Genomic DNA, 27,497 nt, shown 5'->3' with positions numbered 1-27,497 from the left:
GATTCCCAGGAGAGAGGGCTCTCCATTCTGCACACTGAAATTTCTCAGCAGGGAGGACTCCTCCATGCTTGGATGGCGGGGCTGCAATCACCTGGAAGGTGGAAATAGGAGGCTGGTGGTGTTCCTAGCCAGGATGCTGGTGATTGCAGTGCATTTAATCTATGGCCCTCAAGGAGGTTTATGCTGCAGATTTGTGTACTTCTGCATCTGTATGCACACAGTTCTTCATGTGGGGAAAAAAGCAATGTTCTCAAAGTTTGCTTTATATTATACTCAACTGGTAATTTACAAACCCCAGTGTCCCATCTTAGCCCAGAGCCATTCCATCAGCCCAGGGCCAGTGGGTGGTCCAGCGGTCAGTACTATGCACAGCTCCCAGGTGGCTCCAGTGTGTAGCTGAATTTGAGAGCCAGTGTACTGTAGGATTTGCTCTTGAGGTTAGAATTCATTGACTTCCTCTTATGTCATTTCACTGGTTCAGGATATTCCTTGTCTCATGGACTATTCTGTGAAATCTTCAAGTTAGCCATCTCTGGTCATTTCTTCCATTTGATGGCACCTGGTTCAACAGCTTGTTGTTGGGTGGGGTCGGTCATGGGCAGTCCTGGGTCACAGAGAGGGACAGGAAGACCCTAATGTGGAATGGTGGTGTAGAGAGTAAGGGTGGGGCCAGAGCCCACACTGTGGTTAGGGTAGGGAAGGGATCTGAAGAGACTACCTTGAAAGCGAGCTCTGGCTGCAGTTAACCAGGAATCAGGGCCTGGAAATGGAAGCCATGACAGGGCTTCTGACTAGAAAGGACACATCTTTCTGGGCTCAGTTGGAGGTCCATCGAGGCAGAGGAAAAGAGAGAGGATGCAGGAGAGGGGGATGGTCTAGATCACAGAGCAGCTCCGTCATCATATCTTAGAGAATGGATTTTTTTCTTCCAGTTGTTGGTAAATGCTAATTCCTTCACGTGTTACATTCACATCCACCTCGTCCATTGGAAAGGCTGCTCAACCACCACAGGCAGTGGTATCTTGGTGGATGTGTGCATTCTAAAAGGAGGTGAGGTTGGCGCCAATAGAGTGTGTGGGCGCTCAGGCATTGGCAAGCTTGCTTTGGAGAGTGAATCCTCTAAATGTTATTGGGCTGTTTTTGAAAGATCGTGTGGTTTGGCTAGACCTAGAATGCTTCCACACAATTTAGCATGGTGTATATTTTAGAGAGCATGATCACTGAGGGGCAGGTTGCTGGTGTGAAGCCGTGAGCATTAACATCTATCAAGTTTCTCACCTGGAGTTGGCTACCTACAACTGGTGACAGTGTTTTGCTCCTACGGAGCAATACTGAACAAGTCTCTGGGCCAGTAATCCATTGCTGAACTCCATCACTAACAAAAAGTCCCTGAGTGAAGGTGAGGACCAGAAGAGCCCGGGAACCACCTGACAGCAGCCCTGAAGTCCTGACCTCTGGCACATCATATGCAAACTCAACTGGGTATCAACCTCTTCCTGGGCTCATTAGAACTGTGTGCTTCAACTTTCAGAAACAAATGCAGAATGACAGAATCTTCTCTGAGGACACTTTTCTAAGTCTTGTTTGCAGCACGTGTTCTAAGTCTTATTTGCAGCATGTCTTCACTGGAATGAGTAGTCATTTGGCATTCTGTTGTACTTAAAATTTCATGAGATTCTGTCGCTCCCACCTGACAGATCCCTTTCCAGAACAATCTTGGGGCCCTGCTGCAGGGACACCCAGTGAGGATGCTCGAGGAAACCTTTCTGTCCAGGAAAGCGGTGGGGCTGGTGAGGGCTGGGGTCCTAGGGCGAGCTGGCTGCGGCTTTTTACCTGAAGTCCCCCTGTCCCGCCCCTTGATGATCCTCCTGGAGTCGGGCCCCAAGTGACTTCTCCCTTGGCAGCCTTTGGGAGGCACCGAGGAACTGTCTGGTGCCCTGTCCCTGAGGGCGACAGGGCTTTCAGTGTTTGCTGACTTGAGTTGTAAGGATTTTGTAAGGAGGACTCCAGCCCTCCACCTCTACCCGCAGACATCCAATGGATGGCTAAAGGCAGAATTAGAAGGGCAGCATCTCTGCCTCAATATATGGCCCATCCATCCCCTTTGCCTGAGTCACCTTGGATTTGTTACTGGACCCTGCTGGCTGCATCAGTGCCCACCAGCACAAGGAACAGGCAAAAAAAAGAAATAAAAAGGAAAAAATGAAGAACTTTGATCAAACTGGGGAGAAGCAGCCAGAAGGCTTGGAAGAAGCCCCTGACCCACAGAAGTGGTTACAGTTTATAGAAACAAAACCCAAGTGATCTACATCCGTGAATTTCCTTGGCCTGAAGAAAAGCAAAAATGGGAAAAACACAGAAAATGCCTAGGCAGATGGCCTGTGCCCAGGCTTGAGGAAGGGCGGGACCCATCTTAGCTTTCCTGGCTCCTGAGGTGGGCGTGGGGTTGCAGCCCGTCTCTATTTTCAGCAGAAGAAAGTTGCTCTTAATTCAGAATCCAGACCCCCACCCCCATGCAGTCTGTTTCATGTCCCAGGAACAAGGTCTGATTGATGTGCATCTGAGAGCCAAAGCAGGTGACACAGCTCTCCTGACAAGGCACCACCTGGCCAATCCAGGGAAGATGGACAGACCTCAACTGGTCAGGACCACCTGCTTTGGCAGCTGTGCAAAGCCCAAGCCCTTGCCCTCATTCCCCTCTCTATAAAAGCTCCAAGTCATTGTCACCCCCTGAAGACAGGCTAAGATGTGGGTCCCCGGCCTTCCCCGTGTGGCTGCACTGATAAAAGTTCCTTTCTTGCTGGGCATGGTGGTGCATGCCTGTAATCCCAGAGATTCTCGGGAGGCTGAGGCAGGAGGATCACTTGAGGTCAACCTTGGTGATTTTGTGAGACCCTCAGCAACGTAGCAAGACCCCTTCTCAAAACAAGAATAAAAAGGATTGGGGTGTACTCAGTGGTAAGGCACCCGGGTTCAATTCCTAGTCCTTTACCTGGAGCTGAAGCTCCCTGCCTCCTTTTCTTTTGCGGGTTAAAGCTTCCCCTGTGCATTCAGTCTCATTGGGCTTGGAGTTACCATTGACCCAACTCATAAGTTCCCATCTCTGGTATCTCCACCTCCTCTTGGTACTGGGGATTGGACCAGGGGCTCTGCCACTGAGCTACATCCTCAGCCCTTTTAATTCTTTATCTTAAGACAGTGCCTCAATAAGTTGCTAAACCTGGCCTCAAACCCACAATCCTCCTGCCTCAGCCTCCTGAGTCACTCTATCACAGGTGGGTGGCACTGTGCTCGGCCTGTGGTTGCATTTGGATGCAGTCCAAGCTGCTGCAGGTTTGATTAATGTTCTGTGGGCATCTATATAACAGTACCTGAAGGGGGCGCCAGACCCTCTCGCTGTTTTTTTCTGTGGATGTCTGCCTGGCCTGCAGTGGGTTGGTCACAGGACATTCAGGAGAGATCTAGGGCACTGGGCAGTGCCCTCCATCCAGCAGGTGACCTGGCAGGAAGAGCCCTTGCAGCAGGGAAGTGGGGTGGCACTCTGTAGGTGAAAGCACAGAGCTCTCTGATGACTAGTGACTAACACAATGTGAAGCAGAAACATCCCATGAATTTCATGTTCAAGTACAAATCTGGCTAGGATGACTGGATGGCATTGCAATCTCCTGAAGGTCCTTCTTGGATTCATACAAAAAGAGAGAGCGAGGGACTAAGGGGCAGGAAGGAAACACAACTTTTTCAAACACTGAGATCTGGAGTCCAGCTCCTGCCATGTAGTCAGTGAATGAATAGATAATAATTGTTTTTATGGGACCATGTGACCTGGGGCTGCTCGGCTTCCTGTGGGCCCTCAGCATCCCTATGTATAAAGCAGGGGCACAGACCAAGGGTGCTGTCAGCTTTCTGTTGCTGTGACAAAGCATCTGAGAGAATCCCCTTAAAAGGAAACAGGGTTTCTTTTGGCTCATGGCTGCATAGGTCTCAGTCCATGGCACCTTAGCCCTGTTGCTTTGGGCCTGTGACAGCACAGTAGGACATCCTGGCAGCTGGAGCACATGACAGAGGAGGCTGCTCATCTCTGGGTAACTGGGAAGAGGGTGGGTAGGACTGGGCTGGGTCCCAATATCCCCCTCAAGGTCACACCCCTAATGATCTCATTCCTTCCAGGAGGCCCCACCTACTAAAGTTTCCATTATGTCCCAAGGGCCACAGGCTGGTGACCAAGCCTTTAGCACATGGGCAATGGGGACATTTGACATCCAAACCACAATACCAAGTGATCATTAGCTGGGGGCTAACCCCCGGTCTCCGGGCCAACCCCTCCCCACAGGCCAGGCCTGGGGAGATTGACTGCATTCTGCAGGACACCCACTGTAGGCAGCTGCCTCAGCCAACATGGAAGTCCTTAGCAGAGGCTCTTTTATTTCACGGGGGGTGGTACCAGTGATTGATCTCAGGGATTCTTGACCACTGAACCCCATCCCCAGCCCAATTTTGAATTTGATTTAGGCTCAGGGTCTCACTGATTTGCTTAGTGCCTTGCCATTGCTAAGGCTGATTTTGAAATTTTTGATCCTCCTGCCTCAGCCTCCCGAGGTGCAGGGATTCCAGGAGTGCACCACTGCGTTGGCCAAGGGGCTCCTTTTGGGCAGTGGGGTTTCCTTGGAGAGAAAGCTGACCCTGTCCTGGGGTCATCCCTGATTTGCCCACACAGCAGTGCTTTGTTACTTTTTCTTTTCTCTGGAGGGCAACTCAATTCATACCTAGTAAACATAGCCCCACAGGTTCTCTGATTAAGAATAGTGCAGAGCTGGGGGGCAGTGGTACATGCCTGTAATCCCAGACACTCTGGAGGCTGAGGCTGGAGGATGGCATGTTTGAAGCCAACCTTAGCCATTTAGTGAGGCTCTGAGCAACTCAGTGAGACTCTGTCTGTAATGAAGTATTTTAAAAAGGGCTGGGGATGTGGCTCAGTGGTAAAGCACCCCTTGGTTCAACCCCTGGTACCAAAAGAGAGAGAGAGAGAGAAGTGAAGAAATAAGGGAAAACAAAACTCAAGCTAAGATCTTAACCCTGCAAACGCAGCTGGTAGAGAAACGTGCTGACTTCAGGGCTATGAGGATTCACCTCACCAAGACTCAGGTAGCAAATGCTCTCCAAACCTGTCACCCTCAGGGCTGGGTGAGCTCCGCGGTAGAGCACTTGCCTAGCATGTGCAAGGCCCTGGGTTCAATGCCCAGTGCGGCAACAAAAAGAATTTCAAAACCCCATGTGATCCTCAGGTCCAGGGAGAGCAGTCAGAGCAGCTGTCTGCCCCTGAGACTGGGCCTGGGAGGACTCACTGGGAGGATGCCAGGGGGCTCATCAAAGGTCCGGGGAATTGCCACCAGTGCGGCCAAGGTCACTCCTAGATGGCAAAATGAAACCTGTGAGCCACGTTTTCTGTGACTCTCAGGAATCCCTTCCACACCTCTGTCCTTAAAACAGGGAAGAGTAATAATGTCACTCAGTCCCTTTGTAGTGCTGGGACCACAGTGGTCTTTAGAGGAGATCTCATGGCTGCCCTGGGTCACCCCCTGCTTCACATCCCCTTGGTGACCAGTGGTCTCTTCCCACCTGAATGCTGTCCAGACCCGACTCCTGGGGTGCAAGCCTTCCCCTCCACCCTTTACCAGTGCTCACCAGCTGCCCTGGGGCATGGGAGGCTGTGACCCAGGCTTGGGTAGGGCTTCCCCCTTAGCCAGAGCCGTCCTGAGAGCCCCAGGCTGCAGCCCCAGCCTGGAAGTGGCTGCCTGGAACAGAGCAGGAGGTTGCTCCCTGTGGCCCCTCTGGCCCCTCTCTTCCTCCTGTGGAAGGAGCATGTGAGGAATGGCTTGTCCTTAACCCTGTGCAGAAGCTTCCAAAGAAACCGCTTCAAAGCCCTGGAGCAGGGGAGGGTTTTGAAAGGTTTGTGGAGCCATCTGAGAAGAAATGGCAGAACTTCAGAGATGAACAAGAGAGCAGGAGTTCCAAGCCTCTTTCGATGGAGTTTCTAGCAAAACAGGATGTTGGTTGCAGGAGCCAGATGCAAGCCAGGCTCAGATGACCCCATGGAGTACCATCAGGCGACCAATGGCCACTTGAAAACTGTATCGTAAAAGAGCTTCCAGTCCTGAAGCGCAAACTATGCCAGGGGCCTCCAGGCTAAATGACAGAAGCAGGCACACAATGACACATGGCCTGTGACCTCACTCATGGAGAGTATAATACAGATGTACCATAGAAGTAGAAAACATTATTGTGACCAATATTTTCATAATGATGATTGTTAGGATGGCCTTTCATGTTGGTTGTGATAATTGACAGCTGTCATTTTACAAATAATGTTGATCAAACGCTCCCTCTGGGCCATGCTCTAGGCCAGCCACTCTACCTGCCTTGCCTACCTGATCCTCACAGTGTCCCCAAGAAGCCAACACAACAAACCAGAAAGCACAATGTCCCTGCTAGCAAGTGCAGGACCTAAGTCTTGAACCCAGACACAGAGACCAACCAAATTCAATGAAATATTTACTGGAATACTGGTAGAAATCTAGGAGAAGAGGCTGTGGCCTAGAAATGGGGAGGGTTGGCTTCAATCCTCAAAACCCAAAGCTGTCAAGATGGTTCAATTGACCATCCACGTTAGAAACTACTCTCCAACGAAATATGCCCCAAACATTGTCAAAACAGAGGGACCGATTGGGAGGAAATGGCAACCCAGTAGAACAGGAGGCACGAGGAGAAACACAGATGAGCACTATGCACGGGAGGAGGTCACTGGAACACAGCTGGCAAGAAGATGAACACAGGCTCAAATGATGTGTTTTATTTATTTATTTTTTACCCAAATTAAGGATGTTGATAATATGTGCTGGGAGGGGATAGGAAGATAAGCTTTTTTCATACACTTTGGAGGCACATTTAACATTATCCATGAAACTTAAAAAATGCACGAATGCTATGCTCCCTACAACACAGAAATTCAGGTCTTGGGACGTGCCCTGGGAAGCTCCCAGAAGGAAGTTCATTTCAATGCCGTGTTAAATTATAAGACGTGTACAATGCAATGGCCATTGGCAGGAAGTCTGTGGCCACAGTGAATAAGGAGGCACGTGCTGACTGCAAGTTCTTAGGACCTGTGGGTGGAAAGAAGACCCTGGACCACATGTTTCAGCTGTGGGACACAGACACAGCCCTGAACATAGGCTGGTCCAGCGGCACTGTGCATCTCTCCAGATCCACACGGTGTGGAAACCGCAGCCATCACTTGGCTTTAGGGACAGTAGCTGAGGTGATTTTCTTTTCTGAGAGATAGGGGACCACGGGTGACTCCCTAATAGACAGATGACCAGAGCCACCTCTGGGGAGAGTCTGGGCCAGGAGGTGATGGGAGAAGAGGAATTCGATCATCTGTTTCCATTTTTCTGTGATTTGGTTCAAGTGGTAAAGCCCTGCTATTTATTAATTAATGGATCAAATAGGTTCATCATTGTTTTAGAGTACAATTAGGTGCCTTCAAACTTTAGGCTACATGGGCACATTTGAGAACGGTTCCAGCCATTCTCTCATCCTTTGGGTCATTCCCCTCCTATGTCCTGTGAGACATTTTCTATGTGAGGCTTGAAGAAGAAGAAGAAGAGAATATTCTGTAAAGAAAACCTTATGATCTGTGCATTATAAAATTGAATGGGTTCATTCAGAAATCAGAAGTTCTATTGAAAGCTCTTTGCATGAGGCAAATAAAACTTATTTTTAGGCATCCTGGTGAAGACAAGGTTTTATCTTTTTGTCTCATGTCTGTGTTTTTCTTTTTATTTGTTAGAATGAAATCCATAGGTTGGCAGACCATTCTATCAGATGTGTACCTAGATGACATTTCAATTACCCACTTTTACATGGTAGACATTTTGTACATGAACACTGCCTGTCTGCAACTCTTTTTAAAACAGGACTGGGCTCAGGAGCCCAAATACCAATGTTAGCTGGAACATGTTCTCCAGTTTGGCCTATCTGTCAGTATTCCCTGAGGTCATCTGTTCCATGAGCTTCGTTACTCCTGCTCCCTCACCAGCTTTCATAGAAACCACATGCTGTCTATGAGTCAGAGACACCAATCTCACAACATAGCATTCTTTGAGTATCCAAAGTCCCACTTTTCACTTCGCCATGCCTGACATTGTCGGTAATATTTACCGGCAAATGTGAGATTTTCAAAGATCCAATTCTATGTGCTCCTTTCTCAAAGAGCCTTAGGCAGGGCTATAGCATACATAAATATGAAGGAAAGGCCTAGTTTTTAAAATGTCATCCATCGAATAGTTGACACATATCTGAGATATTTTTTATTTTGGAGGAGGTATTATTTAATAGGGAAATCCAACAGCTACATGATAGTGAAATGAGAAGTCTTGCATCCATTTTATTCTTTGTGATGATTTTGATGAGTAAGGATAAGATACTTCCTTGTTCCAATGTAGATGTTGCCCAGTTCTGTGAATGGATGCACCGTGTCACCCACTACTTGCATATCTGCATGTTGTGCTTGACATTACCATCGTACTCGGCAGGTGGCAGAAAGTCAATACTGAAGTTCAGCTCTGGTGTTCTAGCAGCTGTGCTGCAGATCCTTGGTGTGCCACCTTGTGCAATCCATGCTGCTCTGTTCATGTTCCTATTGACTTCCTGGTGATGAGCATCATGGTCTCCTGGTCTTGAGAATGGCCAAGCATTTCTCTGTGAATGTGGAAGGTGGGCATGTGGAAGGCTTCAGGGAGGAGGGATCATTGATCATGTACTCTAATCCATGTGCCTGTTTAATGACCTGTTTTTCTTCTTGGGTTTTAAGGGAGACACTGCCCTCAAACACTTCTGTGCAGCTGGGAATGCAGGCTTCTGCTTCACCTTGAAGGAAGCATTCATGAATCCTTTCCAGAAGACATGAGAAGAGAGAGTGAGCCTCTGGTAACATGCAGGTTCCTTGCATTGCCCATGGGCTAGAGGAGAGAAGAGTTGCTTCATGAGATTTGATCCCCTTTTTCCTGAAAAGTTCCACACGGAGGTGAGTCCCCAGCATGTTTAGACATCATTTCAGACATCTTTGTTGATGGAAATGAATCACACCCCCTGATGATGTGGAAGAGCTGAAGATGGGTTTGCTATGAATTTTCTATTTCATTTCTCAGGGCCTGAGTCAAGCCAGCCGTTGTGCTGTCAGCGCATGAGCTGCTGGTCAAATGTGAGGAAGTGGTCTTGCTTTATGAAAACACCATCCTGAGTCAGTGAGCCAGAGGCAGCCTGCAGTCCCTGTTTTCCTGTAAAGGCAGATTGCTGTGGATGGCCTCTGGCCTCATAATGCAGCCCTGCTCAGAGTAGGGGATTGAGGGTCCAGGCAGATCCCAGTTCCTTTTGACCTTTATTGCCATTGGGCCACCCCAGGGTCCTTGGACTCTACCTGGTCTTCTGGCCTGGGTCAGGGGATGTGAGGTTTGGAATCCCCCTCTGTGGCAGGATCCCAGGCCCCCAAGCCACTTGAGGGCAGCACATCCTTCCCTAATTGTGTTAGAGGGGGAGGATTCTCCCGCCCATCCTCATCCATGCTCATCCCTCATTTTGTAGCTTCGCACCTTAGGACCTTTATTCATTGACTTACGCTAAGATGAGTCAATCAGCAGTCTCCCAAGGGTTTACATTGTGGTAATTGACACCGAACATCTGTTTTGTAATTAAACCATTTTGGAGGACACAGTTGAGTGGCATTAAGCATGTTCATGTTGGTGTATAGGCGTCACCACCATGCATCTCCAGAAGTCACGTGGACATACTCTTGCCATCAATGCAGAATTCTAGTGCCCTTGAGGCCCAGGAAAAGAACATTGTACTTTATCTTTTTATGAACCTGATAATTGAGAATCTGAGATAAGTGAAATCCTACAAAATTTGCCTTTCTCTGGACACGATCATTTTCAAGGGATGCAGTTCACCCCCACTCTTGGGCATATCAGGTCCACTGCTAACTCTGCGGGTGTTTCAATTGCACTCTCGGTGACAGTGGTGACTGTGTGCACATGAGCTGTGTTTCCAGCTGGGATCCCAGGATCTAGGGTCTTTGGTTCCACGCAGCCTATAGGTTGCCTGTTCCTCCAGGTGTCTGCAGGCCAGTGGCACGAAGGCCCTGGGCCTGGTGGTTTCTTTAGGTGAGTGCAATACGTGTCCACAGTGTCGTGGGACATGATGGACTATAAATAGAAGCAATGCCTGGATACTCCTGGGATCTCAGTAGGCTCAGCCTGTGTGCTGAGAATTGTTGTGACCTCCTAATTAATGGAACCCCAGAATCCCAGAGAAAAGGGCAAGTCCAGAGCAGTGGAACCTCACTGTCTCTGAGAGAACTTTTGGGGTGGGGGGCCGGGATACATTGATGTGAGGACGCTGATGCAGAGTCACGTGCTCCGAATCCAGGTAGAGGTGCTCAGGAACAGCCTGGGCTGGCACGTGGGTTCCCCACCTGCACACCTGTGGAACATCTCGGGGCTCTGATTAGCACAGCAGCCTGACCACGTGAGGGCATCTGCTGTCTCTGCGTACAGTGAGCTGGGTTTTCTTCACGTCCCTCAACAATTCCACATAACACCAGCTCTGAACCCAGAGTCCTGGGCACTTAGTTGAGGCTCCATCAGCTCCCACCTCTCTCTACCTGACAGAGCCCTCCTGGCTCCCTCTGCACTCATTACATTGAAGATGAAACCCTGGAGGGTGGGACTTCCCGTCATCCAGAAGTTCCCAAACACATTCCACTGTTCCTGGAACTCAAATGGTTGGGGGGGCCACAAGCACCCTGGCATCCATGTGTGGGAACCATGGTAGTATAATCAAGAAACAGGAAGGAGAGGGGTTGGACTGATCAGTACAGATGGCAGGGCCTAGTACAGAGTGGAACGGAGAGTTCTCACCCGGGGTGATTGTTGTGATGTGCACAAATGCTCTGCTGGTGCTGGGGTGCCCGCATGGTTTCTGGGGTCTTGAAAGGCTACAGATGCCCACAGAGTGTTCTCAGATGCACAGTGGGAGGCCCGTTGCAATATGTACATGTGGAAGAAGTAGGAGACCCCCTTAGTGTGGAGGTGCCATCTAGAAGGCAGCCTCACTTCTCTGAAAAAGTTGATTGGAAAAAAAGGGTCCGTACCTGTGCCCAAAGGGCCATATATGCTCCTGGAAGTTGGTGGTGGAAATAGTTCTCCATCCATTAATCACTCCCTCACTCACTAATGTCCTTGTGTCCTTGAGAAAGGCTCTCCCTGTCCTGGTTTTCCTGAATAGAAATCCTCTTGCCTCTTGGGTGAATAGGGTTATGGGTTGTGCAGAGGGTGGTGGTTTACTGAGCATCTTAGAGACTGTCCTTTATGGAGCCTAATGATCCCAACTGGGGAATGAGGCCAGGGTCCTAACTGTGGTTAGTGTGAGGACACCATGGGTTCAGAGAGGGAAAGAAGGACAAGGGAATCTCAGATGTCCCTTCATGGCCCCTGGAGTTAGAGGACTTACCCCTTTGCACCTGGGATCAGGAGACCTCATTTCCTCGAGGACACGCACACTCAGACGTTAATCTTGAGTGTGGGTTCCTTTCTGGGGTCCAGGGCTGTTGTTAGCCACCAGGAATGACAGTGCTCTCCATGCTGAGTGGAGCCAGTTTTTGCCAGGAAAGAGCCCGTGGTCACGCCTTGTGCAAAGCACCCCACACCAGGGGCTCCCATCCCTACATTCCTGTCCTGAAAAGAAACCACTCAGAGGCAAGGTGGGTCCAACCACCTCCCATGTGTTCACTCATCACTGTGTTACAGCATCACCCCAGTTCACAGTCCTGATGGGATTGGATGTGGCTCAGAATGTCACCTTCATGAGCTCTACCCTGCCACAGCTGCAGTTCTGCAGTGGGAGAAACTCAAAACCTCAAAACACATGCACATGAAAGAAAAGAGCAAGAGCCAGAGCCCAAACAGGGCCACATGTGGCAAGGACAGCTGGAGTGCCTAGGTTGGGACTCAGAATTATGTCAGTGGGGTGGCATTGCTGCTGACACCAGCATGATAACAGAGAGCCAGCCCTGCTCATTTTGCGGAGCAGTGTGTTGGGGAAGGCAGAAGAAATTGAGAGGCAGGATTGAGTTTGGCCCTAGGAGGAGGTTGGGTAAAAGGCCAGTGTGAGTTGGAGGGCCTGGGCAGATAGAGAGAGGCCAGGGCACACCCCAAAGCCTGGAGACTGCACTTGATGTCCAGGGTTGTGAAACACCACCTCCCCTCTTACTCACAACTGAGAGCAAGGGGCATTGATGAGTTCAGTTTGTGTGTGGCTGCATCCAAGGTGGCTCGGCTAGGCACCTCTGTTTCCTTGACTCAGGAGGCTGGGAGTCCAGGCTCCACTGAGGCTGGGCTGGGAGGATCGGACTCTGAGTTTATGCCTGTGTTCCTGGTAGGATCCATGTTGGCTGAGCCTCAGTGTTTTTGCAATGAGAGGATGGGTGACTGTCATGTCTTTATCACAGGACACACTTGCTAAATGGATTTGTTTGCTCTGGGGAGGAAAGAGAGAGAAGGGAGTGGTGCTGGAGACAGGGATGCAGACAGGGGTCATAGACTTGGCATAACTCAGTCTTGGAGGTGATATCCCATCACCTGTACCCACTTCAATTCCCATGAATGCAGAGGCTGAGCCCCCTTGAGGTGAGGGGTGAACCGGTTCTGGGCAGCAGGATGCTGTGGTACCTCGGAGTCTCTGTGAGACCCCAACACTAGACACACTTGGCCCTTTTGAAATCTTAGGAGAAGCCTTGGGAAGTTGTATGGCAGAGGGGAGCAGCCTCTGCATCTCAGTCCCCTCCAACTTGCCATGGTGTAGAGAGGGAACTGCAGCCACGATGGGACGGACATTGGCCACGTCCCTGTGTGGGACACAGGCCTGATTGAGTTGGGGTGCATTCTTTGTCTCTGCCCTTCTTGTGATTGTCCCATCTCTACATTTGTGCTTTAGCCACCTGTGAGTCCCATCTCTGGTTTCAGAGAGAATAGAGGGTGTTATGGGCCAATAGACACAATAAACCCTAGAGATTAGATGCTACCCTACTTTCCAGAAAAGACTGGGCACACCATGAGTTGCACAATGATGGGACCAGGGTCCAAAAGCTGCTGAGAGGGAAGGACTGGTTGTGAATGCATTTTTGAAGGCTCCAAGCTGGAACTCTAGTGGCACCAAGCAGGGCAGATGCTGGTGGGGATGTTTGGGTAGTTGTTGGTGAACACCTGCGCACCTGAGATGTTTAGGCATGGAGGAGAAATCAGCAGCTCATAGGGCTTTTGAAAGTGGTCTTATGTGAAAAGAGGCTCAGGTATGGGCACAGGAAATGACATCATTGCCTTGACAATGGATCAAACAGAACATGGAACCCTGGTATCCAGGCACCCACTTAACTGACCAAGCCATCCGAGCTCATTTGGTTGGAGAAACTGGAGGGAGAAGGATGTTCTCCTGTGGTTGCAAACAATGCCGAGCCTCAGGCTCCCAGGAATCTCAGGGGGGCCAACTAGCCCTTTTGTGGATGCACTGGGTGAGGCTTCATCTTAGACGCCAGAGCCTCTGGCGATTGTCGCAGAGGAGCTCAAGAGTAACAGTGAGTAGCACAGGGCAGGTGAGCCCAGCAGGCCCTCTAGTCTGATCCCTGATGAATGGCCCAGGACTCCTATTCTGACTGTGTGTGTGTGTGTGTGTGTGTGTGTGTGTGTGTGTGTGTGTGGGTGTGTGTTTGTACTGATGGGAACTGTCCCATTGTGCTTTGACTCTAGTGTATTGGCACAAGTCATTTTTCTGTTTGTCACCATTTCCATTTTAAACCAACATTCTTGGTCCCAACACAGGGTGAAAATGATGAGAACACGGAGGAGCCCTTCAGGGTACAGAGCCTTGAACCTTACAGGCAGGACCAGCTTAGGAATGAGCTCCTGCCTGTCATTTGTGGGAGGAACCTACATTGCAGCGGCAACATGGGGTTAATCTCCTGGGATTCCATCCCCACCCATCAGGTGCTGGATCTCTTGTTCCCAAGGTAAGCACCAGACCACCAAGCCCAAGTGTGTAGCCCCCTCATGCCTGGGTCTTGGGGCTGCCATGTACCTCTCAGGGACCCAAAGGTTTGTGATACCTAATGAGATAGAGGACCACACTCATAGTGGAATGTCAGTCCCGAATGGGACGAGTCCTGGAGGTGCCTGCCACAGCCTTGCAAGGGGAGTGAACTCCGCTCTCAGGCAGAGAAACCATCCTGACTCCAGCTGATCCACAGAGGTCCGTGGAGCAGTCCCCACACACTAGGCACCACAGCTCAATGGTGTGCACTGAGCTCATTCCCAGGTGGACTCAGCGAGGCCAGGTGGTCTTTCTGGTGTGATATTGGCTTTGTGAAGAACGTAGATCTGTGCCAGAGGCGTCTCAAAACTCAGGCCTTGGGAAAAGCACTTTTGGGTTAATAAAGACATGTTAATTTCCATAGTGGGACAGAGCATCCTAGCTGGGACATAGCTGGACAGGGGCTTTGGACATGGTGGCTCCCACACCCAGAGATATGTGGGAATCAGCAGTTTGGGCTCATTCACTGATGAACATGGAGAAAGCACCCACTGTGTGAAGACACGTTTCCAGTCACATTTCATAATTCATTGAAAAATAGGGTGCAAATGACTGCCATTGTGTCCCTTTTCATGGGGGTCAGCCTCAAACCGCAGGTGCCATGAGTACATATCCTACATGTGACTGCATCCCTGACTCCATGGGGCATAAGTGCACGTTGTTTTCTTCAGTGACTATGGTGGACCCCTGGACCAACTTCAACATGGAATGGGCTTGGGGTCAAGAGGGTGGGCTCCTGTTTCCAGAATAGGGACCTGCAAGGTGATTTGACTTGGGAAGGCTGAGGAAAGACTGCTCTCCCCAGTGTAGGGTCAGAGGTTTTCTCTGGAGGCCGTGGTGAAGGCAAGGCCAGGGTTTTGCTGACTCCACACCTTCCTCCCCACAGTGCCTCACCTTCCTTCCTGGGGACCTGGGTGAACCTCTACTCCGAGGCTTCCCATCAGCCTCCAGGCTTTCTGAGTCTGCAGCAGCTGCTATCCATGTGGCTCCTGCTGGGAGGCTTGAACCTGGAACACCAAGCACACCACCTCCTGGCCGCAATTGAAGATGGCAAATCAAGCCAGGCAAAGCCTGAGAGCCAGGCGGACTGTGGTGAGTACCTAAGGGTATATGAGGAAAGGTCCGACTGTTGTCCCACTGCAGGGAGTCTGTATGCCTGGTGTTGGGCTGGAAATTAGGACAAGCCTTTGTCCATTCAGGAAGTGACCCCAGTCTGCAAAGAGGTCCTGTGTGGGCCAAGGGCCTGAGTTCTTCCTGGCAGCAGAGGTATTGTCTGTCTGTGGGAAGGTCAGGGCAAGGCAGTCATGTTGGCATCTTTTCTCCTCTAGCTACAAGCTCAGTTCCTGTCACGGCTCCTCAGCCAACCCCAGAGCCAGAGCCTTCTCCCAGGGAAGGGGCAGAGCCGGAGTCCAGGACATCAGGGGTCTCTACTCGGTCCTCCCCAAGGCCCCAATATAACAAGCGGATGAGAGGCAGGTGCCTCATTCACGTCTACCTGGAAAAGGAAAGGACAACACAGTATAGGAGCATCCTGGTGAGTCTTCGAGCAGGGGAGTCTCCTGGGAGCCCACAGTGGGGAAGACGAAGTCCACAGCAAACACTTTGGACTAGGCCTGTCTTCTTGAACTGGAGCTTCTGGAAGGTCAGGAAGGAGAGCAGAAAGTGAGGAAGAGAGAGGCGGGAGAGCAGCAGCATGCCAGGTCTGGGTGCGAGTGGGCCTGCGTGTTTTGGGATGTGCAGGTCAGAAGTGCAGGAGTGAGTGCTGGGTTCAGAGGAGGTCAGAGAAATATCGAGGGTACAGGCCATCCTCTACTGACCTTGGTATTGAGGAGGAGTATATTGAACCGTGGAGGTTGAAGCACAGGAGTTGGCAGTCATTTTCTTGTGTGTGGGAGGGGATATGTTGCTGGTTGAAGGGAAGGGAGCCATTGTAGAATGATTAGGGTGGGTAGGTGTGGGTCACAGAGAACTGGGGGCCTTGGAGGGCCCCATTAGTGTCCTAGTTTGCATGTATGTGAATAGAGATTTAGCGGCTCTCTCTGCAGAATTTTCCTGCGTGTGGAGTATCCATCATGAGACTCTGGTGTCCACCTCCAGGGGAGCTATGTTGAACCACTGCACCTGTTGGGTCCGAACCTCCTGACACCCTAGCAAGCACTGACACTCTCGAGCCCAGCAGCTTCCATGCCTATCATTAAAGAGTCCTAGTGTGTGTTGTGCCCTGGCTGTCAGGACCAAAGCACCTAGGGTTTGTGCCTGGTCCATACAAAAATGCAGCTGCATCCCAGACCAGAGCAGGGATATGGAAGTGCACTGGACCATTCCTCCCATCTTGATGGGACTAGAGTGTGTCTGTACAAAGTCTTTTGGTCCTTATTCCCTTGTCCCTGTAGGGCATAGCAGGTTGAAGCAAACTCTTGTACTAAGATTGGACTAGAGGCTCATAGGAAGACCCCCACATGATCACATGAAGGCCTCAGGTAGCAGGGTATCAAGATGGTGCCCTTGTGTTGAGAGCTCACTTGTCTCTGATTGTCCTTGAGCACTGTCCTCTGGGTAGCTACTCCCAAATTCCCTCTCTGATGAGCTTTCTCCAACCCTGCTCAGGTGACCTGCCAGGACAGGGCTCCAGTCATCATCCGCAGGGCCTTAGATGCACACTTGCTCCAGCAGGAGGACCCAGAAAACTACGAGCTTCTGCAAATTCTCTCGAACCATCAGAGTAAGTGGAACCATCAGAGGGTAGGGAGCAGTGAGTCACAGTGGGCTCACGATAACTGGGAGCCAGAACACAGTGTGCATTGACCCAGTGCCCAGGATGAGTATGGTGGGACTTGTGCATAAAACAAAGTGTAATGATGGGGCATAAATCTGCAGGTTCTTCATGTTCCCCAGGGGCTGTGGACCTGCCTATCATGTGTTCTTTCCTTGGCCTGAGGAGGCATTGCAAAGCTATTATCCACAAGGGGCCAAGAAGAGAGGCTTCTTTGTCTTGTGTCAAAGAAGACAGACAACCACAGGGTGCCTACTTTGGTGGCCTTTCCTGACCTAGATGAGTACATGAGAAAAGCAGTTCAATGAAGAATCATTTCTGGCTTCCAATCTTTCTATTCATTGCAAACTGAGTTTACTTAGGACCAGAGGCCATTTCTAGAGAGAAGAGTGTGGTAGAATAGAACCCTTCACAGCTTGTAAACTCTTCTTGGAGAGAGAGAGAGAGAGAGAGAGAGAGAGAGAGAGAGAGAGAGAGAGAGAGAGAGAGAGAGAGAGAGAGAGAAAGAAGAAGAAGAAAGAGGAGGAGGAGGACGAGGAGGAGGAGGACAAGGATGAGGAGGACGAGGAGAAGGAGGACATGGAGGAGGAGAAGGAGAAGTAGAAAAATGAAAATAAGTTGAAGGAGGAGACCATGAATAAGAAGGTCAAGATGACTTTAAGAAGAAGCATGAGGAGAAGATGAAGAAGAACAAGAACAAGAAGGAGAAACACAAGCCGAACAAGAAGTATAACAATAAATTGATTAAAAATGTGAATGAGAATTAGACTCATGAGGAGAAAATGCAGAAGTGGGGAACTCAAGAGAAATATATATCTCTGGATGGCACAGCCCTGCTGTGGACATCCTCCACCTACGCTCAACACACCTCCAAACCATACCCCTCCAATTAGTGTAGCCCTGTATGAGTGGATGAATCCACTGGCAAGGTGGAGGCACCCACCATCAAGTGCTTTTCCATAAACCGACCTGTGATCATTGCTGCAGTGGGGAGAAAAATTTGAACACATGAGTCTTTGGGGACCAATCCAGATACAAACTCTAGCTGTTTGTCTTTGGTGGGTCCAACGTGAACTAAGAAGGTCTGGGGTACAAGGGGCTATTTCCTTGAAAGGTGTTCCTGTAGGGGACCTCCTGTGCATAGAGGGTCCTCAGGGAGGAATCAGTGGGGAGTCTTTGGTGCAACAGTAGCTGGATTCGGGGGCTCTCAGGTCTGTGTGTGAGACCTGAGCTGGCAGAGGCTCTCAGTTGTGGGGGATGTTGGGTAGTGTATTACTTGAGTGTCACCTACCACGCCTCTGCCCCTGCCTCTCCAGAGCTGAGGATCCCTGCTGATGGAAACGTATATTACGCCCTGGATGGCAGAGTGGATTATAACTTTCTTCTTCAGGAAACAGCTGCCAGCAAGTTGTTTAAAGTCAAGCCAAAGGAGGTAAACAGCCACCTTCTTCAGTCTTTACTCCTGGTGCCACTCCACATCCTCCAAGGGGACAAGAACCTCAGGTTCTGGATGGATGTTGTAGAATGCCCACAGAGCCAACTGCCAGGCTGGGTGGGGTGCAGGTGCTGGGCTTTGCTGATGTTGTCATCCCCCACAGTTCTTGGAGCCTTCTGTGGCAGTGGCATCCAGGATCCCAGCAGCTGTGAGCAGCAGCTCTGCGGTGGCTGCAGGACCATTGCCCCAGGCCACCCAAACCAATGAGTGGTGCGTGAGAAAAGTCACCAGTAGCAGCTCCTCACTGCTTCACTCCAGCGACCAGGTGGAAGACAGCCGCTTTGTCCACGTCCTCCTAGAGGGACAGAGCCTGAGGGAGACAAAGCGCATCCTGGTAAGCCCGACAGCAGGGCTGCCTCCTGGGTGTCCCCACAGTGGAAGGCAGGAGACACAGCTAACCCTGGGGCTGTGGTGGGAAATTAAGAAGAGAGAGGTCAGTCTTAAGGGCTTGACCTGAGTGGGGAGAGCCTCAGCATGCCCAGCTGCAGCGGTGAGTGGGCCTGTGTATTGTGGGTTTGGCAGGCCAGAAGTGCAGACGGAAGTGCTGTGGACAGATGAAGGCAGAGATATGTCCAGGGTGCAGGCTGCAGTGCCTAGAACTTGGTATTCTCAATGAGTGAGGTTGGAGCAGCGGAGCTGGCAGTGACTTGTCACATGTGTAGGAGGGGGTGTGTTCCTGGTGGCAGGGAAGAGAACCTCCTTAGCATGACTAGGTGTGAAAATTTGGGGTCGGGATCACCTGGGGGGTCATGCCAAACTTCGGAATGTCAGTCTTTGCATGTATGTAAATACGGAGCTAAAGGGGTTCTTGGCAGAATTTCTATGGATGTGCAGTAGACACGCTAATGCTGCAGGTGTCCAGCTGCAGAGGAGACATGTTCAGTGACTGCCAGTGCTGAGTCAAGTACATCATTAGAACCAGACCCGCACCGAGCTTCCAGAGCCCAGGGCCTCTCCAGGCTATCATGAAGCACTCAAGTGCACACTCTTGTATCTGAGTCTGTTTTGTGTAGTGGCAGTCAGGACCAAAATTTTCAGTGCATCTGCCTCTTCCACCCACAAAGGCAGCCTGCATCCCAGAGCACACTTGGTGCGCAGATCCCTGGCCCATTGCTGTCATCTCAGTGAGATGAGAGTGTGTCTGTGCATAGGCAGTTTGGTCCTTTGACCTGAGTGGAATGTGGCTCCCCAGGGGGAGGGGAGATGGCAGGTACAGGCAGATATTTGTACCAGGATTGTTCTAGTAGCACGTTGCAAGAACCCAGGCGGTATATGGAGGCCACACTCAGGTAGCAGGATAACAAGATTGTGCCCTTGTATATGTAGCTAACATTTCTCCTGAATGTTTGACCACAGTCTTCTGGGTAGCTCCTCTAAAAGCCATTCTCTGATGACATTTGTCCCACCCTGATCTAGGTGACGTGTCAGGAGAGGGTGACAAGCCTCATCCGCAGGGCCTTGGACCAAAATTTGTTGCAGCATGAGGATGTGGACAACTTTGAGCTGCTGAGAATGATGTCTCTGCATGACAGTAAGTAGGACAATCAGACAGTGGGGAGACATGATCCACAGTGGGCTCAGGATAACTCACAGCCAAGAGAAAGTGGGCCTTGGCCCTAAAATAGCCAGAGTGTGGTGGGCCTGGTGCAGGAAACCAAGTGCAGTGATGGGCGTGTCCAGTGTGGACGAGTTCAATGAGGCCCCAGGCGGCTGCTGGACCTCTCTAAATGTGTTCTCCCCTGGACCTGGTCTGGCAATGCAAAGCTAATATCGATGAGGGCAAGGCAGAGAGAGGCTCAATCTATCATCAGTTTGGTTTATGGCTCACTGATAAGGATGCCTTCAAATGAAGAGGAGCAGAGCATGGGTCCTGATTGGATCAGCATTGCTATGGACGGAAGCCGCACAGGTCCCAATCCATGGCCAGGATATGAGAAGTCCTGCCTACTCAAGAATGTCAGGATTGCAGCAACTGGGAACAGGACTCAGTGAAGAGGAAGTCAAGGCCAGGGGACAGCCTGTTTGGGTTCTTTTTGGAACAATTCCAAGTCCTCTGTGCCTGGGTGCCCATCTCCTGAAGATATCAGAATGGCCAGGTTATTATTCCTTCCAGCAACAAAGAAGGGCATCTGAAGAACAGAGGCCACAATGCTGAGCTGTCCACAATGCCAGTGCTCTTTCCTTTCTTGTGAGCCCGACACTCCTAGCCTCCACCATCCCAGCCTGTCCACAGTAGAACCCACCATCTGTCGAGCACGTAAGTGAGTTTTCCCATTTTCACACACTGCCTCATTTGAGTTGGCTCTGTCTCACACATGAGGAAGACTGAGGTGCAAGGAGCTGGGCAAGGGGCAGTGTCTGCGAATCTCAGGGACTTGGGAGGCAGTGCAGGGGGAAGGGGATTTCCAAACAGCCTCAGAAACTTAGGGAGACCCTGTACCCAAGTCAAAAGGCCTGGGAATGGTCTCAGTGCTTAAGTGCCTCTGGCTTTATCCCTAGTAAAAAAATAAGCCAGTCAAAAGGAATTACCAAACCGAGAATCTACAAAGGTGATTTCAGAAACAGACTTTCAACCCAAGCATCAGTTGAGAGCAGGCTCCAGACCAGGGGAGGTTTGTGTGTAACAGATGTCAAAAGGGAGGACTACGGGGGGCCTGGAACCCACTAGGTGTGATGGCATCTATGCCTTATGGCAGGAGGGTGGCAGTGATGCTGGCCCTCTCCTAGATTTTGGAAACCTTGTTTTCATTGGGGAAGCTTTATGGAGGTGGAATCTATTTTAGCAATCCTGGTCCAGATGAGGTGCTGACTACCACAGGTAGAAGCCTATCCAGAATGCGGTGTCTGTTATTCAGTCTTTCCTGACTGTGACAATGACAAAGAAAGGAAGTCACTTGTCTTTGGTCTTGGTTTCACTCCTGGCCATTGATTGAGAACTGATTTCATCTTGGACTACTGAACAGAGGCTGCATCTGGGCAGAAGAGTGTGATAGATTTGAACTCCTCAGGACGCCCCACCATTGCCAGAGAAAGAAGGAGAAGGAGGAGGAGGAGAAAGAGACACTCCTGAGTGGGGAGAGGATCACACGATAAAGAGCAGGAGGCAGAAGAAGAAAAAGAAGGAGGTGAACAGAAGGAAGGGTGGAGGGAGATACACAAGAAGAAGAACAAGAAGGAATCATGTAAGAACAGGAAAAAGACCCAGAAAGAACTACAAGAAGATGCAGGACAGAAAGAAGAGCCAGAAGTAGAACAAGAACCAGAATAAAAGTACCAAGCAGACAGCTCCTGATGAGAAACAAGGGGAAGGAGAGCGATCCTAGAAAACAATAGAGTTCTCCAGGGCACCACCCTGCTCAAGTCCTCCCATGTCCATGCCCAACACACCTCTGATGGATACCACCTCCCCTCCGTGTATTCATCCATGAGTGGATTCATCCAGGGCAAGGGGATGAATTCCCCCACCATCCAACACTTCCCTGAATGCCCATGTGTGAGCATGGCTGCCCTGGGGAGAAAGGCCTAAGCACAGGAGCCTTTGCCAATCCTGATGCAGATCCTGGCAGTGTCCCTTTGGCAGATCCAACCTGCACTGAGAAGTTCTGGGCCCAAGGTGCTGTTTCCATTGCCAGGTGCTCTTTTGGTTTAGAATCCTGTACATCATCTTCTCCAGGGAAGAATCACTGAGGGAGTCTTTGGTGGCACTGTAGCTGGATAGGAGGGCTCTCAATTCTGGTGCAGGCTCGCCCTAGCGGAGACTCTCAGGGGTTGTGGGTGTTTTGTGGTCTAATCCTTGAGTGCCACCTAACAATTCTCTCCACTTTGCTCTGCAGAAATCAAGGTCCCTGACCACTCACTGATGTATCTGTCCATGAATCCACAAATCAAATATTATTTCATCGTGAGGAAACGCCGCGAGGTCAAGGGAAAGGAGGTAAACACCTACCTTATTCAAGCTGTACTTGTGCTGCCATTCCACTCCCACCTGGGGAAATGAGAAGCCTGAGCACCTGGACATATGTGCTAGAAGCCCATAGAGCCAACTGACAGGCTGGGGTGGCTTTCTGTTTCTGGGTTTGCTGATGTTCCATCCCCCACAGTTCTCAGAATCAACCTGCAAGTCCTCCAGGCCGCTTTCCCACAAGCAGGTGGGAGACACCTGCTTAATTCGTGTCCACTTAGAAACACAAAGTCCAAAGATGGCCAAGACTGTTTTGGTAAGCCTGGGAGCAGGGGTGTCCCCTGGTGCTTACACCTGGGTGGGGAGCAGACACTGGTCCAATACCATGAACTACTCATGCCCTCTTGAATTTGGAGCTTCTGGATGATCAGGAGGATAGATGGGAATCAAGAAGGAAGAGGTCAGTGTGAAGGGCTGGAGCTGAGATGAGGGAGAGCAGCAGCTTGTCCACCGCCATGTCTGAGGGAGTCTGTGTGTCAGGTGGCAGCATGCAGTCCAGAAGGGCAGAGGCAGGTATGAGTGACAGATGAGAACAGGCCAGGACCTAGGTTGCAGGTTCCTCTGTATGGGATGCTGGCCTCTATGGAGCAGGACACCAGTATGAGGTTCTGCATGTTCCTTGAACAAGGAGCTGAGAGGGTCTCTCTGCAGAGTCAGTATGGATGTGGAGCAAGCACACTAAATGTCCAGGTAACCCAATGTTTACCCTTGGCGGAACAGGTGCCCTCGTACACCCCAGCCAGCACTGAGCCTCTGGAGGCCAGGAGCTCTCATGGCTCTCTTTCGTCACTCCTGTGTGTGGTCATGTTCCTGGGTCTGATTTGGGCCCTGGCAATCCAGACCAAAGCCTCTAGGTTTTGTGCCTAGGCCATTCCCAATGCCGCCTGCATCCTCGGGCAGACCTAGGATCTTGGAGGCTATTGTCCCATTCCTCCCAACTTGTGGGATGAGATTGCATCTGTATGCAGGTAGTGGGGTCCTTTCACTTGGAGAGGAGTGCAGCTCCACAAAGAGCAATGGCAGGTCCAGGAAGTCCTATGTACAAGGATTGGGCTAGTAGCCTATGGGAAGAGCCCACGCGATGAGCAGGAGGTCAGCCTCAGGTTGTAGGGTCATGGATGTTGCCCTTGTATTTAGAGTGGAGGTGCCTCCAGAATGCCCCTGCCCACTGTCCTTGAGTAGTCACTTCAAGGCCCATTTCCTGAAGGCCTGTCTCCCATGCTGCTCCAGGTGACCTGCCACGATCGGGCTCCTGTCGTCATCCGCAGGGCCCTCGAGCTACACTTGCTTACTCAGGAGAAGCCGGAGGAATATGAGCTGGGCCAAATCATCTCTCACCGTCAGAGTAAGTGGGACAATCAGATGACAGAGAGCAAGGGTCAGGATGTGGACTCAGGTCAACTCTTAGCACCAAAGAGCAGTCTCTGACCCCCAAGAACACTCCAACAGGGTGTGTTGGGCTCGTGCACAAAGCCAACTGCACTTCTGCTGGTGTAAGCTCTCCAGGTGTTTTGGTATACCCCAGTGGCTAGTGCGGCTCCCCACCAGGTGCCCTGCCCAGGACATGAAGACGCATGCAAAGCTGACATCATTGAGGAGTGAGGAGGAAAGCCTCTTTCCAGGAGCAGTATGGTTCTGTGGTCTGAGATAGGAGTGGTTTCAGAGGAACATGGGAATGCATGGGCTAAAGATGGAACTGGCATTTTGTGGACTGAAGCAGTAGGATTAAAAGCCTTCTGTGTGACCAGAAAACCACTGCCTGGGCAGAGCATTGCCAAGATTCTAGCAAGCAGTAACAGGATGAAATTGGGAAGAAAACACAGCCTGGGAGACAGCTTGAATCATCTGTTTTTGCATCAATTCCATGGTCTTCCGCACCTGAGTCCACTAGCCAAGGAGTGATCCCAATAGCCAGGTTATGATCCCTAACTAGAGTCAGATGAGGGCTTCCTGAGCACGTAGCCACAGAGCTCATCTGATAATAATGTCAGCGCTTTTTCATTGGTTGGTTGGTTGGCTTTTGTGAGCCAAACACCTCAGCAGCCATTATCCCAGCCTATGTACGCTGAAGACCACCATCCCAATGAGTTCTAGGATCACTTGTCTCCTATCTTAACCTTCTGTTAGGTTAGTAGAGTCTATGGAAGAGGAAGTCTGTCTGAGGCCTTGGTAGCCTAAGAAATTCATAGCAGAGATCCCCACATCCAACCCAGAAGGGATGGAGAACAGGCTCTAGGTTAGAGGAGGGCAACAGGAAAGAGGTGTTCAGAGGAAGGAGAAGCTGGCTGTTGTATTCCCCCACTCGGGATCATGGCACCACTGGGCCATACACCATGTTGGAGGGAAGCAGGCCCTTTGCTGGTCTTTGGAATCATTGTTCTCAGGAGGGCAGCATTTGGAATGTGGCCTCCATTCTCAGAAGCCTGGTTCACATGGAAGCAGGCTCCACCAACGCAGAAGCGTGGATCTAATGTGGTATCCGTGCAGGTCAGCCTGTCCTCACCGTGGCCATACTTGAGGAATCCTAGGCCTTTTCTCTGGGTTTCACAACTTTCTCTTTGGTTGTGCACTGAGGCTGTCCATAAAGCTCTAGTGTGTGGCAGTGGAGAGCTTCTCAGCCCTTGCCACAAAGGCATAGACTGGGAGAGAGAGAACAAGGCTGGGAGAGAGGGAGAGAGAGAAAGACGGAGAGGAGAAGGAAGACCTCTACTTGGAGAATGAGGATTCAGTGGAGCCAATAGGGACAAGGTACGGGTGCCCAGGGCGCACTCCTGTTTACATCTTCCACCAAGCATGCTCAACCTTTCTTCCAGTCCCTCCCACCTCCCAATAGTGTATTCATCTTGAATGAGAATTGCATGTTGACATCAGAGCACTCACCATCCAATGCTTCCTTCCAAACCCACCTGTGAAGATGGCTCATGTGGGGTCTGAATCTTCGGCACTTTTGTGGGAGATTTCAGATGCAAACCCTAGTGGTGTGCTTTGGCAGATGCAAGAGTCCTGGGATGTTTTGGAGTCCAAAGCCTTTGGTAGGAACAGACATTAGGTCTGTTGAAGTGCTCTGCCTAGTTCTTCCTCAGGGAGGACTGTGGAGGCTGTCTTGTTGGTATTGGTACTGAATTGGAGAGCTCTCAGGTGTGTGGCTCAGTTCGTTTCTGGCACAGGCTCTCAGATGTTGGGGTGTCCCAGGGAGCACCTCCTGAGCCACCTTATTTTGTACACCCCTCTCTCCCCAGAGCTGAGGATTCCAGCGCAGGCCAACGTATTTTACGCAAAGAACCCTCACACGAAACCCAACTTCGTGCTGAGGAAAAGGAGCCTCTCCCAAAAGAATGATGAGTGGATCCAGCCTCAACCTCCCTCTCGTCCTGCAAAGAAGAAGGCTGCAGCCCTCCTGAGGATGCTTGCAAAACCATTCTGCTGCTGTGTGCCTGGGCGGGGCTGAGGCAGCCCAGGAATATTTACATTGATTACTATTTGCTTCAAAGTTTGAATCTATAGTTTGCCATTGTCTTTGACCTTGTTTAGTAACACAGTTGTTACTCTATCCTGTATTTGTTGTTCCCATTAATATATTATTATTTGAAAATATATATGTTTTTGTTACCTGATCTATTGTGATGATTTGTCACCTGATCTACTGTGATGGTTTTTGATCAAAATTGTGCATTTGATGATAATGAATGCCATGCATTTAGGAACCTGTAGACTCTAGACAATGAATGAATGTCTACTGTTGCATGGACTGGTCTGCAGAGTCCTGTAGCATTTAAGCTTGTGTGAGGGCTTCATAGGGCTTGCAAAAAGTCCGGGTCAGATGGTCCTGCATGAAGCTTAGCTCCTAGTGGTCTCCTCTACAGCATAAGGGCCAAGGAGAAACCCACTTCCACACAGAAGATGGGAAGCTACCTTATGAAGGTGATCGTAGGTGTGGGACCCTCTTGCTAGGACCCTTTTTCTATTGGGCCAAAACTGTGCTCTGAATGTGATTGCTGAGAAGAGCTTGGAATTTCCTGATTGAAACAGTTCATGCACGCTGCTTCCACTTGCAGGAACAAAGTGTGTTCTAGTTGAGCACTTTGGGGTGTCCCAGGTTGCACTAGAGTGTGTCAGAAGCACTTGTAATGATTGGCATTCACGGTTTCACATTGAAGCCTCTGTGCCATCTGTCAACCACTGATGGCTGCAAGTGGGTACCCTGCCTTTCAATGAGTTTTCTGAAAAAGTAGGAGTTTTGAAGAACTGATCTTCTCAGCATTCCCCTTGCCTCCCCAAGTTGGGTGATGTCAATTATACAGGCTTCCTTGGGAGCACACATTTTATATTGAGCTGGAATTGGACTCTGGATGCGATTGCTGAAAATAGCTGGGGAATGGGAGAATGGAAGCTGTTTGCTGCAAGCAGTTTCAATTTGCTTTGTTGATTAACTTTGTTGTAAGTGAGCACATGCTATTTTTTTTTCCTGTGGACCTAGAAGAATTCAAAACTGCTTCTTACAGGTGACAGGCATGCTTACACATTGAAGCCTCTGTGCCATTGATAAAAAAAAAAACAGTTCACTCATGTGGGCACCTGCACTTCAAGTGAATGTTGTAAATGAGTGTGACAAATGGATGTCAGTGAGACTTTGGAGAACTGATCTTCTCAGCTGGTCCTCTTTTTCACTGCACGTTGGTGATGCTAGATTCAAGAGATCTCTTTCTGGCACCCTTTGTGTTTCATGCCTGAACTGTGCTCTGAAAGTTCTTGAGGAGAACAGCTTAGAAGTGCAGAAGTGAAGCTGTTTGTTGAAGCAGCTTCAAGTGGCACAAGCTAACTTGTTCTCAGTGAGCACATGGGGATTTTCCCTGGTTGAAGCAGTGTGAATGAGAATGGCTTCTCAGAGCTGGTAGGCATGTTTGCATTTGGCAAACTTTGCCATCTGTCACCCAGAGTTCCTTGCATGAAACCTACATTTCCAGTGTTTTCAGAAAGGTGTGATGAGTGGGTTTCCATGGAATTTTGTGGAATTGATCTTTTCAGGCAGTCCTCATTGCCTTCTCAAAATTGTTGATCCTGGTGCAAGGGCTCTC

The 27,497-nt window shown here is 50.2% G+C and overlaps 1 protein-coding gene across 2 annotated transcripts; it reads left to right on the top strand.

Moving 5' to 3' along the window:
• Nucleotides 1–8,905: 8,905 nt before the first annotated feature.
• Nucleotides 8,906–26,036, top strand: LOC144369211 (uncharacterized). 2 transcript variants are annotated; one of them, XM_078028399.1, is made up of 12 exons: nt 8,906–9,079; nt 13,926–14,113; nt 15,080–15,285; nt 15,522–15,727; nt 16,801–16,915; nt 18,283–18,398; nt 18,565–18,795; nt 19,878–19,992; nt 22,295–22,395; nt 22,562–22,678; nt 23,653–23,767; nt 25,662–26,036. In XM_078028399.1, the coding sequence occupies exons 1-12, from the start codon at nt 9,038–9,040 to the stop codon at nt 25,868–25,870; spliced, it is 1,761 nt and encodes a 586-aa protein (XP_077884525.1). In that variant the 5' UTR covers nt 8,906–9,037; the 3' UTR covers nt 25,871–26,036. The 2 variants fall into 2 exon arrangements, with proteins under 2 accessions (XP_077884525.1, XP_077884526.1); XM_078028400.1 differs by lacking the exon at nt 22,562–22,678 and having other exon boundaries at nt 8,907–9,079.
• The last annotated feature ends 1,461 nt before the right edge of the window (nt 26,037–27,497 follow it).

The sequence above is a fragment of the Ictidomys tridecemlineatus genome, chromosome 12, assembly GCF_052094955.1.
Source record: "Ictidomys tridecemlineatus isolate mIctTri1 chromosome 12, mIctTri1.hap1, whole genome shotgun sequence".
Taxonomy (NCBI): Eukaryota; Metazoa; Chordata; class Mammalia; order Rodentia; family Sciuridae; genus Ictidomys; species Ictidomys tridecemlineatus.
The sequence above is the reverse complement of the archived record's forward strand: the minus strand, read 5'-3'. Positions and strand labels throughout refer to the sequence as shown.